The sequence below is a fragment of the Ipomoea nil genome, unplaced genomic scaffold (genome assembly GCF_001879475.1).
Source record: "Ipomoea nil cultivar Tokyo-kokei standard unplaced genomic scaffold, Asagao_1.1 scaffold2975, whole genome shotgun sequence".
Taxonomy (NCBI): Eukaryota; Viridiplantae; Streptophyta; class Magnoliopsida; order Solanales; family Convolvulaceae; genus Ipomoea; species Ipomoea nil.
Window position 1 is genome coordinate 2,224,351 of NW_017619403.1, and position 14,968 is coordinate 2,239,318.

The 14,968-nt window shown below is 34.4% G+C and overlaps 1 protein-coding gene and 1 non-coding gene across 2 annotated transcripts; one reads left to right on the forward strand and one right to left on the reverse strand.

Annotated features, from left to right (window-relative positions):
• Positions 1-1,575: 1,575 nt before the first annotated feature.
• Positions 1,576-13,140, forward strand: LOC109163137. The gene is made up of 6 exons (XM_019311876.1): positions 1,576-1,693; positions 1,835-2,140; positions 2,886-3,385; positions 3,477-3,632; positions 3,941-4,195; positions 12,825-13,140. Exons 2-6 carry the CDS (start codon positions 1,843-1,845, stop codon positions 12,837-12,839), a joined length of 1,224 nt encoding a protein of 407 aa, XP_019167421.1. The 5' UTR covers positions 1,576-1,693; positions 1,835-1,842; the 3' UTR covers positions 12,840-13,140.
• A 1,543-nt stretch (positions 13,141-14,683) lies between these two features.
• Positions 14,684-14,765, reverse strand: TRNAS-AGA. Its single transcript has one exon. It is a non-coding gene; the product is annotated as a tRNA-Ser (tRNA).
• Between the last annotated feature and the right edge of the window lie 203 nt (positions 14,766-14,968).

Sequence of the window (14,968 nt, forward strand, 5' to 3'; positions counted from 1 at the left end):
AATGCTCTGTTAGACCAAAATGTGGAAGACCCTTGGGGTTGAGGATTCTACTTTTAGGAAGAATGTTATCAAACAGTACTTGTATATTTTTCTATGCTACAATTTCTAGATAGTGACTTATATTAAAATATATAAACGTTTTTCACGGCACAGAAAAAACAATAAACATAAACGTTTTTTCAGGGTGTAATTATGTATTCAATGCATTGGCTTTCTAAATTGTTACTGCGAATCTCAAAGCTTACATTTCTTATTCAAATTCGAATCTCTCCCATTCCGATGGTAGCAAATAAATAGGATCTGGCCTAATTATATTTCAAAGATTTTGTTTTTTTTGTTTTTTGTTTTTTTTTTTTTTTTGTTGTTTTTTAGTACTACTGACTCTGTAACAATACAGTTCGGTTCATAACTACTTTCTTAATATAATGAAGCAAAAAGAGTCAATTAAAAATAAAGTTTCGTATGGTATCATCAAAATTCATTACTATTATTATTGAAAAAATATATATCCTTAAATAATGCAATTTAAGGCAACACTCAGGGTGTGTTTGGTTCATTCTGATATATTTTTGAATAATGTATGATGCATATATATACATACTTAATAATACAATCCACACGAAAAGTCCTATCTTCATTTGAACCAGTATCATATAATATATGTTTATATATTTATTTATTTTCAATTTAATTATTTAATCTTTTATTTATTTTAATTCCAATTCATATTTACTACCAAATAAAAAAAATCCTTTCTACCAGATTCAAACGCACCCTTATGTAGTTATGTATAAGGTTTCTATGTTGAGCTGTCCTTCTCTTCAAAAAAAAATAAAAATTGTTGAGCTGTCCCAAGAATCTGTCACTGTCGTCGTTTCCAACTTTGCTGCATACAATATTTCTCATGTCTCACTAGTTTGACTTATCTTCGTTATATACATACAAATATAATAAATTAGGTCATGAGTTTGAATCTCAATCTTCTTGATTTGAGCTACTCAATTATATGCAATGAAATAGACAATGAAATGAAGAAGGATAAGACAAAATTAATTTAATGATTTTAGTTAGGGAAGACAATTCCAACTAAATATAAAAATAAGGAAAGATCAGGTTGGATTAATTAATTTAATCATACCGATCATAACTCATAAGGCGAGATAATTGCATATGAACAAAAAATGAAGAGGCACACGTCACAAGGCAGTTAATGAGTTTTTTTAATTATAAAGATAATAAAATCATATACAGTTAACTACCATATAGTGATGACATTTCAATTATGATTTTAAATGAGTAATCATATGTTCCAACAATAGACAACTTGAGTTAAGTATCCAACAAATTGGTCAAAAAATCAACCATAAATCGTTTCTCATAAATGGTTTATATCATTTTTTTTTTAACTAAAATATAATATTTTGATAACCACTCCGTATTACTTTTCAACTGAAAATTAAATGCCTATCAAGAAACAATCCAAAGCTGTTGCTCGGTTTTACATGGTTTTCCACTTTTACCTATATATATATTCATCCAAAAAAGGAGCCAGTTTCAAAGCGGAAAATATATAAATTTCTCCTCCCCATCCTGGAACTCTGGAAGGCTATAGTGAAGTTCTTCATCTCTCAATTTCTCAGACACCTTTTAGCTGGTTTTCAGTTTTCTTGGCCCGAATTAATTCCCAAATCAGGTATGCTCTCTCATTTTCACTCATTTCTCATTTCTAAGTAACTCAGCTAGCTTTTCCATCTTTTCCTTTATGCACAATGGTTAGAACTTAGAATACTTGTAATTGGAAACTAAAAATCGTAACTTTAATTTGGTTTGTAAGAAGAAAAGATGGCGTTGCTTTGGGTAGCAATAATGTTGGCGTTGACAATGGCGGCTCCCACTTCACAGCGTAGTCTAAGAATGGACGTCAAGAATGGGATGAAAGTGGAAACTTTGCTATCTCCTAGGTTTGAGCTGGAACCAGGATCGGTTTGTAATAAATTTTTTTATGGTATCGACTTTCCAAAAGGTCATATTGCTGTGAAAGGGTTTGAAGCAGAAGTAGTTGATGAGGAAGGAAACTCTATCCCACTCCATCAAACTTATCTCCATCATTGGATTGTTGGAAAATACATGATACGCAAAGGTAAGCCCCACCCCAAGAGTTTTGTTAAAATGGTCAAATACGTCATCCAAACTTTAAAAGTTAATTACGCTTTTAAACTTTTTAAAGTTGTAATTAGACACATTCACATTTTATTTTGGTGCAATATAATGAAACCCAAAAAACGGTTAGTGACCTGTGATAGCAGGTCGGTCACTAGGATTCCGACAACCCTGCGAGACCATTTCCGACCACAAATCGACTGGCGAGAGTGGTCGCCTTCTCCAGCAGAAGGTAAACGCTAGTGGCCTCTCCGTAGAAGGCGACTAGTGTTCTGGTTTCCTCTCCGGACCTGGTCACTTCTTCGGAAAATCTGGTCGACCACACCGATTGATTTTTATTTTTTTTTACGATGGTAAAATCTAGTTAATCGGTGGTAACAAATTTTTTATGGTCAATGGCAACTAGATGATCAATAGTTTAAATTTACTAGTAACTTGTTGGTTATCGATAAATTGGACCTATTTGATTGATTTTAATGAGTTTGAAGATTTAGTTGAAACTTTACAAAATTTAAAAGCCTAATTGACTTTTCAGGTAAAGTTTGAGAACCTATACTCTTTTTCTTGAACTAATATAAAATTGGAAATTTTTATATCATTAGTCTTATCAATAAAGTACAATGAAAAATCCTGTATTTATAGGAAATAACAAGTAAATATAAGAATATAGTAAGTAAATTTGATCTCATGATGAAAATCTCTAACAGTAATTTCTAACATAACAGATGAGGTAGTAGAAGCAGCAGATAAAATGTTTCTAGTAGGGAACTCAGGGGTTTGTGCTGAACTTCCACAATATTTTGGGCTGGGATCAGAGACGAGGAAAACAAACTCAAGTGTTCCTGATCCTTATGGAATCGAAGTTGGGAATCCGCCCCCGGGGTTAGAGGAAGCATGGATGCTTAATGTACATGCCATTGATACACGAGGCACCGCAGAGAATAAGCGGGGTTGCACTGAGTGTAGGTGTGATTTGTATAATGTGACAAAAGACGAGGACGGGAGACCTCTAGGTGACTATCCCGGAGGCCTTAGATGCTGCTATGATGGGGCGAAATGCAGGGTGAAACAAGGATTTCGGGGCGAAAAGAGAGGGCTCTACCTTAAGTACACTGTCACTTATGTTGATTGGAACCCCTCCATTGTGCCTGTCAAGGTTTATATATTTGATGTCACTGATACTTTGAAATCGTCCGATTCTGTCCCGGGAAGACACGCTTGCCAGGTTCACCCGCCTTCTTTTTATGTTTGTTATTATGCATATATGTTTCAGCAGTGTTCACTTTAATTTGCCCTCTCTGATCTTTTTTATTCAGATTGAATACCAAGTTGAGGCATGTTCTGCTGCTACGCCTACTCATGAATGTGTTCATTCCAAGAGCTTAACCGTTAGTTTGCCAAACGGAGGAGATCTCATCTATGCTGTTACTCACCAACACATTGGAGGGATTGGCTCTACTCTTTTTGGAGAGGTATTCTTTTCTGTCAACCAGCCAGTAACATTGGCTGGGGTCTGAACTTGTGACCTAAGCTCTGATATCACTTTGTAGGATCAAACAGTTACTACAGCTAATAGCAAAGACCCACTTAGCCCTTCACTGGCCTACGCCTAACAATCCCCTAGTCACCAATTGCATACTTGTAATGTTTGCAACCTGACAGTATATAGTAAAATGAACATAGGGAGGAGATACAATACTCTTGTTGAACAATTTGGTAGGTGAAAGATCATGTCTCGTTTTGTTCCTAACGATTTATTATCTACTGCAATGCTATATAGGATGGACGGGTTTTGTGCAATTCACTTCCAATATATGGAAACGGAACAGAACCAGGAAATGAAGATGGTTACCTCGTTGGAATGTCGACATGTTACCCTCAACCTGGCTCGGTCAAGATTGCTCCAAATGAGAAGCTAACTATTATATCGAATTATAGCAATGTCCAGATGCACACAGGGGTCATGGGCTACTATTACATTTTAGTTGCTGAGCCATCGCCAGAATCAAACCCCATCTTTCATTCCCTCGACGTGGTAAGATCTTCCGGCCTCTTTAAACAATGCTACACATACACCCACTAATTTCCTACAATGGATTTTCGGCAAGTTTAGTCTTCTGTCATCGATCATCTAAGTTATTTGTGCACAAGTTCGATCTCTTTCGGTTTGTCCTGAATTCGAATGGTTGGTTTTGCAGGCAGATCTGATGTAGCTAGGTTTTCAATGCCTCTCAAGAATAAGAGATCATGTGCTGTAATTTTTCTTGCATTGTATATATAATTATATGTGTGGGCATGTAAACCCATTTGGTAAAACCTTAGAATATATGCATTGCAATGCCTATGTCACATGTACCATAAAAACTTTTTTTTTTTTTTTTTTTTTTTAGTTCTCCATGTTACAATTTCTATTGCTTTTTTTTTTTTTTTTTTTTTTTTTGTCTTTTTGACCTAACTTTCAATGAATGGTAACTACAAAGCTTGTAGGCTTGTAGTGCATCTCTGTGTTTCTCCCAAATGGGAGCTCCCAATTTAACATTGACTCATTATGTTTCAATAGATTAAAAGTATGTATGAATATATACTACATTGTAATATAGTCAGTAGTAATAAAAAAAAAAAAAAAGACACTTTTACAATTGCAAAATTGTCCAACGATATCACTATAGCTTCTTATACCTCAAATTTTTAAAATTTCTATAGTCAATCTGTTATTGCTATAGCTATTAATCCAATTTTTTCATTAAGGTACAAACAAATTGAGGTCTCTAGTAGACATGAAAAATATGACAATAATAAATGAGCTAATAGTTTACACATTAATTAATTGAATTAATTTGACATATCTTATTTGTTTAATTAATTTAATTATTTGATAAAGATTTATTGGGGTTATTCAATTATGACTTTTGTAATAAACTTTTATTGACTTTCATATAATTTTGTAAACTTTGTAAAAATATATAGGGTGTGCTGTACAATCAATAAACACATAGTTAATCTCTTCACATGGTATCACAGGTGTAATTGTCTACTTTTTAGTATATGTCGATGACATTTTGTTGACAGGTAATAACTCTACATGGCTTGATCGTTTTGTGGGGTCCCTGTCAGCACAATTTGCCCTTAAAGATCTTGGTACTTTACATCATTTCCTGGGTGTGGAGGTCATTCCTACTGGTGGTGGAATTTTTCTGTCTCAAAGTCAGTATATTACTGGCATACTGACGCAGTTCAAGATGGATGGTGCAAAGGATGTTTCAACACCGCTGGCTACTTCAGAGAAGTTGGTACCGCTGCGACCGTCCGATGTTGCGACTGATGCCACTCAGTTTCGTCGCTTGCTTGGTCTTATGCAGTACTTGGTGATTACACGTCCGGATGTGGCGTTTGCTGTCAACAGGCTTTCGCAGTTCATGCATGCACCCTCGGAGTTACACTGGCAAGCCGCCAAACGCCTCCTGCGGTATCTAAAAGGAACCGCATGTCATGGTTTGTTGCTACGTGCAGGTCAGCCCCTTTCGTTGCGGGTATACACTGATTCAGATTGGGGTGGACCGTCCATTGAGGGTCGTTCCACTACTGCATATCTGGTGTACCTAGGCGATAATCTAATCTCTTGGAAGTCTACGCGTCAGAAGTCTGTCTCGCGATCGTCCACGGAGGCGGAGTATCGGGCCCTGTCGAATGCAGCAGCTGAGGTCCTCTGGGTCAAAAATCTGTTGCAAGAGTTGAAATTGGGGCTGGTTGAGCCTCCGGTCCTGTTTTGTGACAACTTGAGCGCCACGTACGTTTGCAAGAATCCCGTGTTTCATTCCCGCATGAAGCATCTCACCTTGGAATACTATTTTGTCTGGGATTTGGTTGCAAATGGTACGCTAGTTGTGCGGCACGTTTCGTCTTCACCTTAACTAGCCGATCTTCTTACTAAGTCACTGGGTCGTCACCTCTTTCTTCACCTTCGGTCCAAGATTGGAGTCTCCGACGGATCCTCCATCTTGCGGGGGCGTGTTAAGCCAATATGTGGCTAGTATATCTTTAGTTGTTATTTATTCTATTTGTGCTCATATACACTAGTTGTATTTGGTTGTAACTTCCTGATATCTTCACTCCTCCATGTACTATATATAGGGTGTGCTTTACAATCAATAAACACACAGTTAATCTCTTCACACCAAACGTGTTAATTAATTTTATTAATTTTACAGGTAATTTAATTGTTATGTTTTGAGGTAACACCAAACAATCTAATTAATTTTTCAGAAAAGTTACTCCCTTCAAATATATTCTTTGGAAAGTGGAAACTGATAGGGAATATGTCCTGGGTCTACAAACCCATACGTACTGAGCACCTGATCGGGTCCGTATTAATGCAGGGAGAGGGTCGTTTCCCAACATGATTCGACCTGATAAGAGGCCCGACCCGACCTATGGAGAGATATGAGCTCGCCATTGAATATCTGCTCGGTCCTGACCTTGAAACTCGGACCGGGTATTCCGATTAGGAGCACTTCCTATTCTAGAGGATAAGCAAGTCAAGGATCACGATCTACGTGTATTAATTTGTAAAGCCACCGATCTTCTCAATGCATGTGGAACACGTGGCGTGCGGCCAGACACCCGGCATGTATCTTCTCCCTCCCCTATAAATACCACATTATAGCATTTTCTCTCTAGAGTCTCTACTTAGTAGCTCGGGACCCTCCGACCCTCAGTCTTAATTATCCGAGCTTCCACACTACTCAGATCCGTATACCTGAAAGTATTTACCACATCAGAAACATTTTCTTGAGAATTTAATTGATAGGAAAGTAGACTAATTAATTTTTAGTTATTTAAGTCTAGGATATAATGATGGCATCAGATGGGCAAATTATATTTTAGACCATGGTCCACATTGCTATATGAGTCAAAAATAAATGTTTATTTTTAATATACTGAAAATTTATTTTTAGGTAATATACATAAAAATGAATATTAAAAATGAACATTTAATACATAAAAATTGGACATTTAATGTATTAAAATGAACCTTATGTGTGTAAACTGTAAAGTGAATCATAATCTATGGTATTATGATTGCATTGGCATCAAAATGGCGTTGGGCTAGTGGGCTTCCAACCTTAATTCTATTTGATAATAAAAAGAAAAATATTATGGGGTTGTTATACTGTGGACCATGGTCTATAGAGTTTTGTGGACTATGGTCTGAAAACGGCGCCGTTTCTTTAAGTAAAGAAACAGTAATTATTACTTTTACTTTATAACAAATTCATATTTTTTGTGTATTCATAACAAAATGAAAGTACAGTATATCTAAAATGAAACTGTCTCGCATATTGTGTTTATATTATCAAATGAAACTGTAATTGAATTGATATGATACTTTAGTTGTGTTGAAATGAAACTGCAGTATGTATAAAATGAAACTGAATAACATGTCTCACATATTGAGTGTATATTGTCAAATAGAAATGTAGTGGAATAGAAAATATACTTTAATTTTGCTAAAATGAAACTACAGTATGTATAAAAAGAAACTGAATAACATGTCTCACATATTGAGTGTATATTGTTAAATGAAACTGTGTTTATATCGAAATGATATTGTAGTTGTGTTGTAATGAAACCACAGTGTATATAAAATGAAACTGAAAACAGTTTCACATATTTGTGTGTATATTGTTCAATGAAACCGTAGTTGAATTAGAATTATAATTTAGTGGTGTTGTAATAAAGACTACAATATGTATAAAATAAAATTAAATAACATGTCTTACATTAATAAGACTATTGTATGTATAATGTCGAATGAAATTGTAGTTGAAACAAAATGAAATTGTAATTGTGCTGAAATGAAATTACAATGTATATAAAATGAAACTGAATATGTTATACAAGCAGAGCTAATTACGCAGAACGGGTGCCGTTTCTTTTCATTAAAAGAAATGACATTGTTTTGGACCATGGTCCACAGTAAAATTTGCCTGGCCTTCGTAAATAACTGTTATCTGATAGCTGTTAGTTAGTTGGGTTAGTGGGTTTGACTAGTTGATAGCATTAGCTGATTGTAGAAAGATGTTTGGTAAATTAGCTGTTAGCTGATAGTTGATTACATGCAAAATAACTTCATCAAAAAGTTGATTTGAGTAGCTTTTTGAATTTTAACATTTTGGAGCAATAAGCTGTTACAAAAAGCTAATTAATCAAATACTCATATTGACTGTTTAACCAAATCAAATACTCCGTAGTTAATAGTGGTCAAATAAACTAAATTGACTAATAATTTAACTATGTTATCAAATAGTAGGGAGCAACTTCTCAAAGTGAGGGGGCTCCTTGTCCGCAGTAAGCAAAGATCTAGCCTCTGCGATTCAGCTGAGTTATCATGATTTATATCATCTTAAATGCTCTGTTAGACCAAAATGTGGAAGACCCTTGGGGTTGAGGATTCTACTTTTAGGAAGAATGTTATCAAACAGTACTTGTATATTTTTCTATGCTACAATTTCTAGATAGTGACTTATATTAAAATATATAAACGTTTTTCACGGCACAGAAAAAACAATAAACATAAACGTTTTTTCAGGGTGTAATTATGTATTCAATGCATTGGCTTTCTAAATTGTTACTGCGAATCTCAAAGCTTACATTTCTTATTCAAATTCGAATCTCTCCCATTCCGATGGTAGCAAATAAATAGGATCTGGCCTAATTATATTTCAAAGATTTTGTTTTTTTTGTTTTTTGTTTTTTTTTTTTTTTGTTGTTTTTTAGTACTACTGACTCTGTAACAATACAGTTCGGTTCATAACTACTTTCTTAATATAATGAAGCAAAAAGAGTCAATTAAAAATAAAGTTTCGTATGGTATCATCAAAATTCATTACTATTATTATTGAAAAAATATATATCCTTAAATAATGCAATTTAAGGCAACACTCAGGGTGTGTTTGGTTCATTCTGATATATTTTTGAATAATGTATGATGCATATATATACATACTTAATAATACAATCCACACGAAAAGTCCTATCTTCATTTGAACCAGTATCATATAATATATGTTTATATATTTATTTATTTTCAATTTAATTATTTAATCTTTTATTTATTTTAATTCCAATTCATATTTACTACCAAATAAAAAAAATCCTTTCTACCAGATTCAAACGCACCCTTATGTAGTTATGTATAAGGTTTCTATGTTGAGCTGTCCTTCTCTTCAAAAAAAAATAAAAATTGTTGAGCTGTCCCAAGAATCTGTCACTGTCGTCGTTTCCAACTTTGCTGCATACAATATTTCTCATGTCTCACTAGTTTGACTTATCTTCGTTATATACATACAAATATAATAAATTAGGTCATGAGTTTGAATCTCAATCTTCTTGATTTGAGCTACTCAATTATATGCAATGAAATAGACAATGAAATGAAGAAGGATAAGACAAAATTAATTTAATGATTTTAGTTAGGGAAGACAATTCCAACTAAATATAAAAATAAGGAAAGATCAGGTTGGATTAATTAATTTAATCATACCGATCATAACTCATAAGGCGAGATAATTGCATATGAACAAAAAATGAAGAGGCACACGTCACAAGGCAGTTAATGAGTTTTTTTAATTATAAAGATAATAAAATCATATACAGTTAACTACCATATAGTGATGACATTTCAATTATGATTTTAAATGAGTAATCATATGTTCCAACAATAGACAACTTGAGTTAAGTATCCAACAAATTGGTCAAAAAATCAACCATAAATCGTTTCTCATAAATGGTTTATATCATTTTTTTTTTAACTAAAATATAATATTTTGATAACCACTCCGTATTACTTTTCAACTGAAAATTAAATGCCTATCAAGAAACAATCCAAAGCTGTTGCTCGGTTTTACATGGTTTTCCACTTTTACCTATATATATATTCATCCAAAAAAGGAGCCAGTTTCAAAGCGGAAAATATATAAATTTCTCCTCCCCATCCTGGAACTCTGGAAGGCTATAGTGAAGTTCTTCATCTCTCAATTTCTCAGACACCTTTTAGCTGGTTTTCAGTTTTCTTGGCCCGAATTAATTCCCAAATCAGGTATGCTCTCTCATTTTCACTCATTTCTCATTTCTAAGTAACTCAGCTAGCTTTTCCATCTTTTCCTTTATGCACAATGGTTAGAACTTAGAATACTTGTAATTGGAAACTAAAAATCGTAACTTTAATTTGGTTTGTAAGAAGAAAAGATGGCGTTGCTTTGGGTAGCAATAATGTTGGCGTTGACAATGGCGGCTCCCACTTCACAGCGTAGTCTAAGAATGGACGTCAAGAATGGGATGAAAGTGGAAACTTTGCTATCTCCTAGGTTTGAGCTGGAACCAGGATCGGTTTGTAATAAATTTTTTTATGGTATCGACTTTCCAAAAGGTCATATTGCTGTGAAAGGGTTTGAAGCAGAAGTAGTTGATGAGGAAGGAAACTCTATCCCACTCCATCAAACTTATCTCCATCATTGGATTGTTGGAAAATACATGATACGCAAAGGTAAGCCCCACCCCAAGAGTTTTGTTAAAATGGTCAAATACGTCATCCAAACTTTAAAAGTTAATTACGCTTTTAAACTTTTTAAAGTTGTAATTAGACACATTCACATTTTATTTTGGTGCAATATAATGAAACCCAAAAAACGGTTAGTGACCTGTGATAGCAGGTCGGTCACTAGGATTCCGACAACCCTGCGAGACCATTTCCGACCACAAATCGACTGGCGAGAGTGGTCGCCTTCTCCAGCAGAAGGTAAACGCTAGTGGCCTCTCCGTAGAAGGCGACTAGTGTTCTGGTTTCCTCTCCGGACCTGGTCACTTCTTCGGAAAATCTGGTCGACCACACCGATTGATTTTTATTTTTTTTTACGATGGTAAAATCTAGTTAATCGGTGGTAACAAATTTTTTATGGTCAATGGCAACTAGATGATCAATAGTTTAAATTTACTAGTAACTTGTTGGTTATCGATAAATTGGACCTATTTGATTGATTTTAATGAGTTTGAAGATTTAGTTGAAACTTTACAAAATTTAAAAGCCTAATTGACTTTTCAGGTAAAGTTTGAGAACCTATACTCTTTTTCTTGAACTAATATAAAATTGGAAATTTTTATATCATTAGTCTTATCAATAAAGTACAATGAAAAATCCTGTATTTATAGGAAATAACAAGTAAATATAAGAATATAGTAAGTAAATTTGATCTCATGATGAAAATCTCTAACAGTAATTTCTAACATAACAGATGAGGTAGTAGAAGCAGCAGATAAAATGTTTCTAGTAGGGAACTCAGGGGTTTGTGCTGAACTTCCACAATATTTTGGGCTGGGATCAGAGACGAGGAAAACAAACTCAAGTGTTCCTGATCCTTATGGAATCGAAGTTGGGAATCCGCCCCCGGGGTTAGAGGAAGCATGGATGCTTAATGTACATGCCATTGATACACGAGGCACCGCAGAGAATAAGCGGGGTTGCACTGAGTGTAGGTGTGATTTGTATAATGTGACAAAAGACGAGGACGGGAGACCTCTAGGTGACTATCCCGGAGGCCTTAGATGCTGCTATGATGGGGCGAAATGCAGGGTGAAACAAGGATTTCGGGGCGAAAAGAGAGGGCTCTACCTTAAGTACACTGTCACTTATGTTGATTGGAACCCCTCCATTGTGCCTGTCAAGGTTTATATATTTGATGTCACTGATACTTTGAAATCGTCCGATTCTGTCCCGGGAAGACACGCTTGCCAGGTTCACCCGCCTTCTTTTTATGTTTGTTATTATGCATATATGTTTCAGCAGTGTTCACTTTAATTTGCCCTCTCTGATCTTTTTTATTCAGATTGAATACCAAGTTGAGGCATGTTCTGCTGCTACGCCTACTCATGAATGTGTTCATTCCAAGAGCTTAACCGTTAGTTTGCCAAACGGAGGAGATCTCATCTATGCTGTTACTCACCAACACATTGGAGGGATTGGCTCTACTCTTTTTGGAGAGGTATTCTTTTCTGTCAACCAGCCAGTAACATTGGCTGGGGTCTGAACTTGTGACCTAAGCTCTGATATCACTTTGTAGGATCAAACAGTTACTACAGCTAATAGCAAAGGCCCAACTTTATTTCCTTATAAAGGCAGGGTGCTGGACTTAGCCCTTCACTGACCTACTGGCCTACGCCTAACTATCCCCTAGTCACCAACTGCACACTTGTAATGTTTTGAGAATGTGTGCAATACTCTTGTTGAACAATTTGCTAGGTGAAATTAACGATTTATTATCTACTGCAATGCTATATAGGATGGACGGGTTCTGTGCAATTCACTTCCAATATATGGAAACGGAACAGAACCAGGAAATGAAGATGGTTACCTCGTTGGAATGTCGACATGTTACCCTCAACCTGGCTCGGTCAAGATTGCTCCAAATGAGAAGCTAACTATTATATCGAATTATAGCAATGTCCAGATGCATACAGGGGTCATGGGCTACTATTACATTTTAGTTGCTGAGCCATTGCCAGAATCAAATCCCATCTTTCATTCCCTCGACGTGGTAAGATCTTCCGGCCTCTTTCAACAAGTTCGATCTCTTTCGGTTTGTCCTGAATTCGAATGGTTGGTTTTGCAGGCAGATCTGATGTAGCTAGCTAGGTTTTCAAGCTTGGAAGCCATGATGATCTGATCTGATGTGTTCCTCAGCTTCTGGTAGATTCAATGCCTCTCAAGAATAAGAGATCATGTGCTGTAATTTTTCTTGCATTGTATTATATATGTGTGGGGATGTAAACCCATTTGGTAAAACCTTAGAATATATGCATTGCAATGCCTATGTCACATGTACCAGTAAAACTTCTTCTTTTTTAGTTCTCCATGTTACAATTTCTATTGCTTTTTTGTCTTTTTGACCTAACTTTCAATGAATGGTAACTACAAAGCTTGTAGCTACATCTCTGTGGACTGTGGCTACAGGTTAACATTGACTTTTTGTGTTTCAATATGTTGAAAATATGTATGGATATATACTACATTGTAATAGAGTCAGTAGTAGTAAAAAAAAATGTCACCCCATGTTTTTTTTGTTTTGTTTTTTATTTTATTTTTTATAAAATTTATTATTAAAAATTATTTAAAAATGTCAACTCACCATCCACGTAAGCAGGTAACCTGATGAAATGAATGATAACATGCTATCAGGATGTTATCAGGTGAAATTGCATACATTAATGGTGTTCAATGGCCTAATTGTGCTTTTTTCCGTAGCCTAATTACACTTTCACGTTACGTTCAATGGCCAATATGAACCTTATTAAAAAAAAAAAAAAAAAAACATTTTTACAATCGCAAAATCGTCCAACGATATCACTATAGCTTCTTATACCTCGGACTTTTAAAATTTCTATAGTGAATCTGCTATTGCTATAGCTATTAATCCGATTTTTCATTAAGGTACCAAACACATTGAGATCTCTAAGTAGACATGAAACATATGACAATAATAAATGAGCTAATAATATTGAGTCACATCTTAATTGAGTTGACCGAGTTTACACATCAATTAATTGAATTATTTTAGCAGATCTCATTTGTTTAATTAATTTAATTATTTAATAAAGATTTACTGGGGTTACTCAATTACGACTTTTGTAATAAACTTTTATTGACTTTCATATAATTTTCTAAACTTTGTGAAAGTGTATACTCCGTATAAAAAAATTTATATACTATTATTAACTTTTATATATATATATATATATATATATATATATATATATACTTTATTTTTTGTGGTTACAACTGTCATTTTATTTTGGAATGTGTTTAGAAAATTGACAATGACTATGGCCGTGTTTGGTAAATGGTTGTTAGCTTATAGTTGTTTTTTATTTTTTATTTTTTGTTTATCTTTTGTTTTTTTTTTTTTTTGAAAGGAGCTGATAGCTGTTAAGTGTTAGCTAATTGAGTTAATTTGAGGGTATAACTAGTTGATAACATTAGCTGATTGTAGAAAAATATTTGGTAAATTAGCTGTTAGCTGATGGTTGTTTGGTATAATTTCTTTTCTCAAAAAGTTAATTGATAAAGTTGCATTGAGCAGCTTTTTGAATTTTAGCATTTTGGAGTTACAAAAAGCTAATTAACTAAACACTTATATTGATATTTTAACCAAGTCAAACAAGTAACAATGGTCAAACAAGCCAAAATTGACATATAAACTAACTATTTTACCAGCAGGGCCAATTACAGTGACTCGGTGAGGTCGTTAAAATTAACAAAATGATTAATTTGTTTCTTATTAAATAAAATAAAATTAAAGAAGAAAGCTTCTGTTTCTTATTAAGGGAAATGAAATTAAAGAAGAAGGTTTAAAATGCAATGATTAATTTGTTTCATATTAAATAAAATAAAATTAAGGAAGAAAGCATCTGTTTCTTATTAAGACGGTAATGAAATGAAAGAAGAAAGGTTTAAAAACTCTACGAAATCAAGCGTGGACGGCAGGATTCGAACCTGCGCGGGCAAAGCCCACATGATTTCTAGTCATGCCCGATAACCACTCCGGCACGTCCACTTATGTGTTGAAAACTTTATTATATATTATTTCTAATTTACATTCAAAAGGGCAGACAGAGTACGGGTTAAAGCAAATGGGCTTACATGACCACTATTTTGCCAAATCACTATTACAGAATGGACCAAAAAATATAACAATAGGCAGTTTGCCTATAGTAAAAAAAAATGGCGACATTTTTATAAATAAACAACTTTAGACGT

Coding starts and splice junctions, on each gene's coding strand:
- LOC109163137 (XM_019311876.1), top strand. CDS start 1,843: ATGGCGTTGCTTTGGGTAGCAATAATGTTGGCGTTGACAATGGCGGCT. Junction 2,141..2,885: donor AAAATACATGATACGCAAAG/GTAAGCCCCACC, acceptor CTAACATAACAG/ATGAGGTAGTAGAAGCAGCA. Junction 3,386..3,476: donor CGGGAAGACACGCTTGCCAG/GTTCACCCGCCT, acceptor TTTTTTATTCAG/ATTGAATACCAAGTTGAGGC.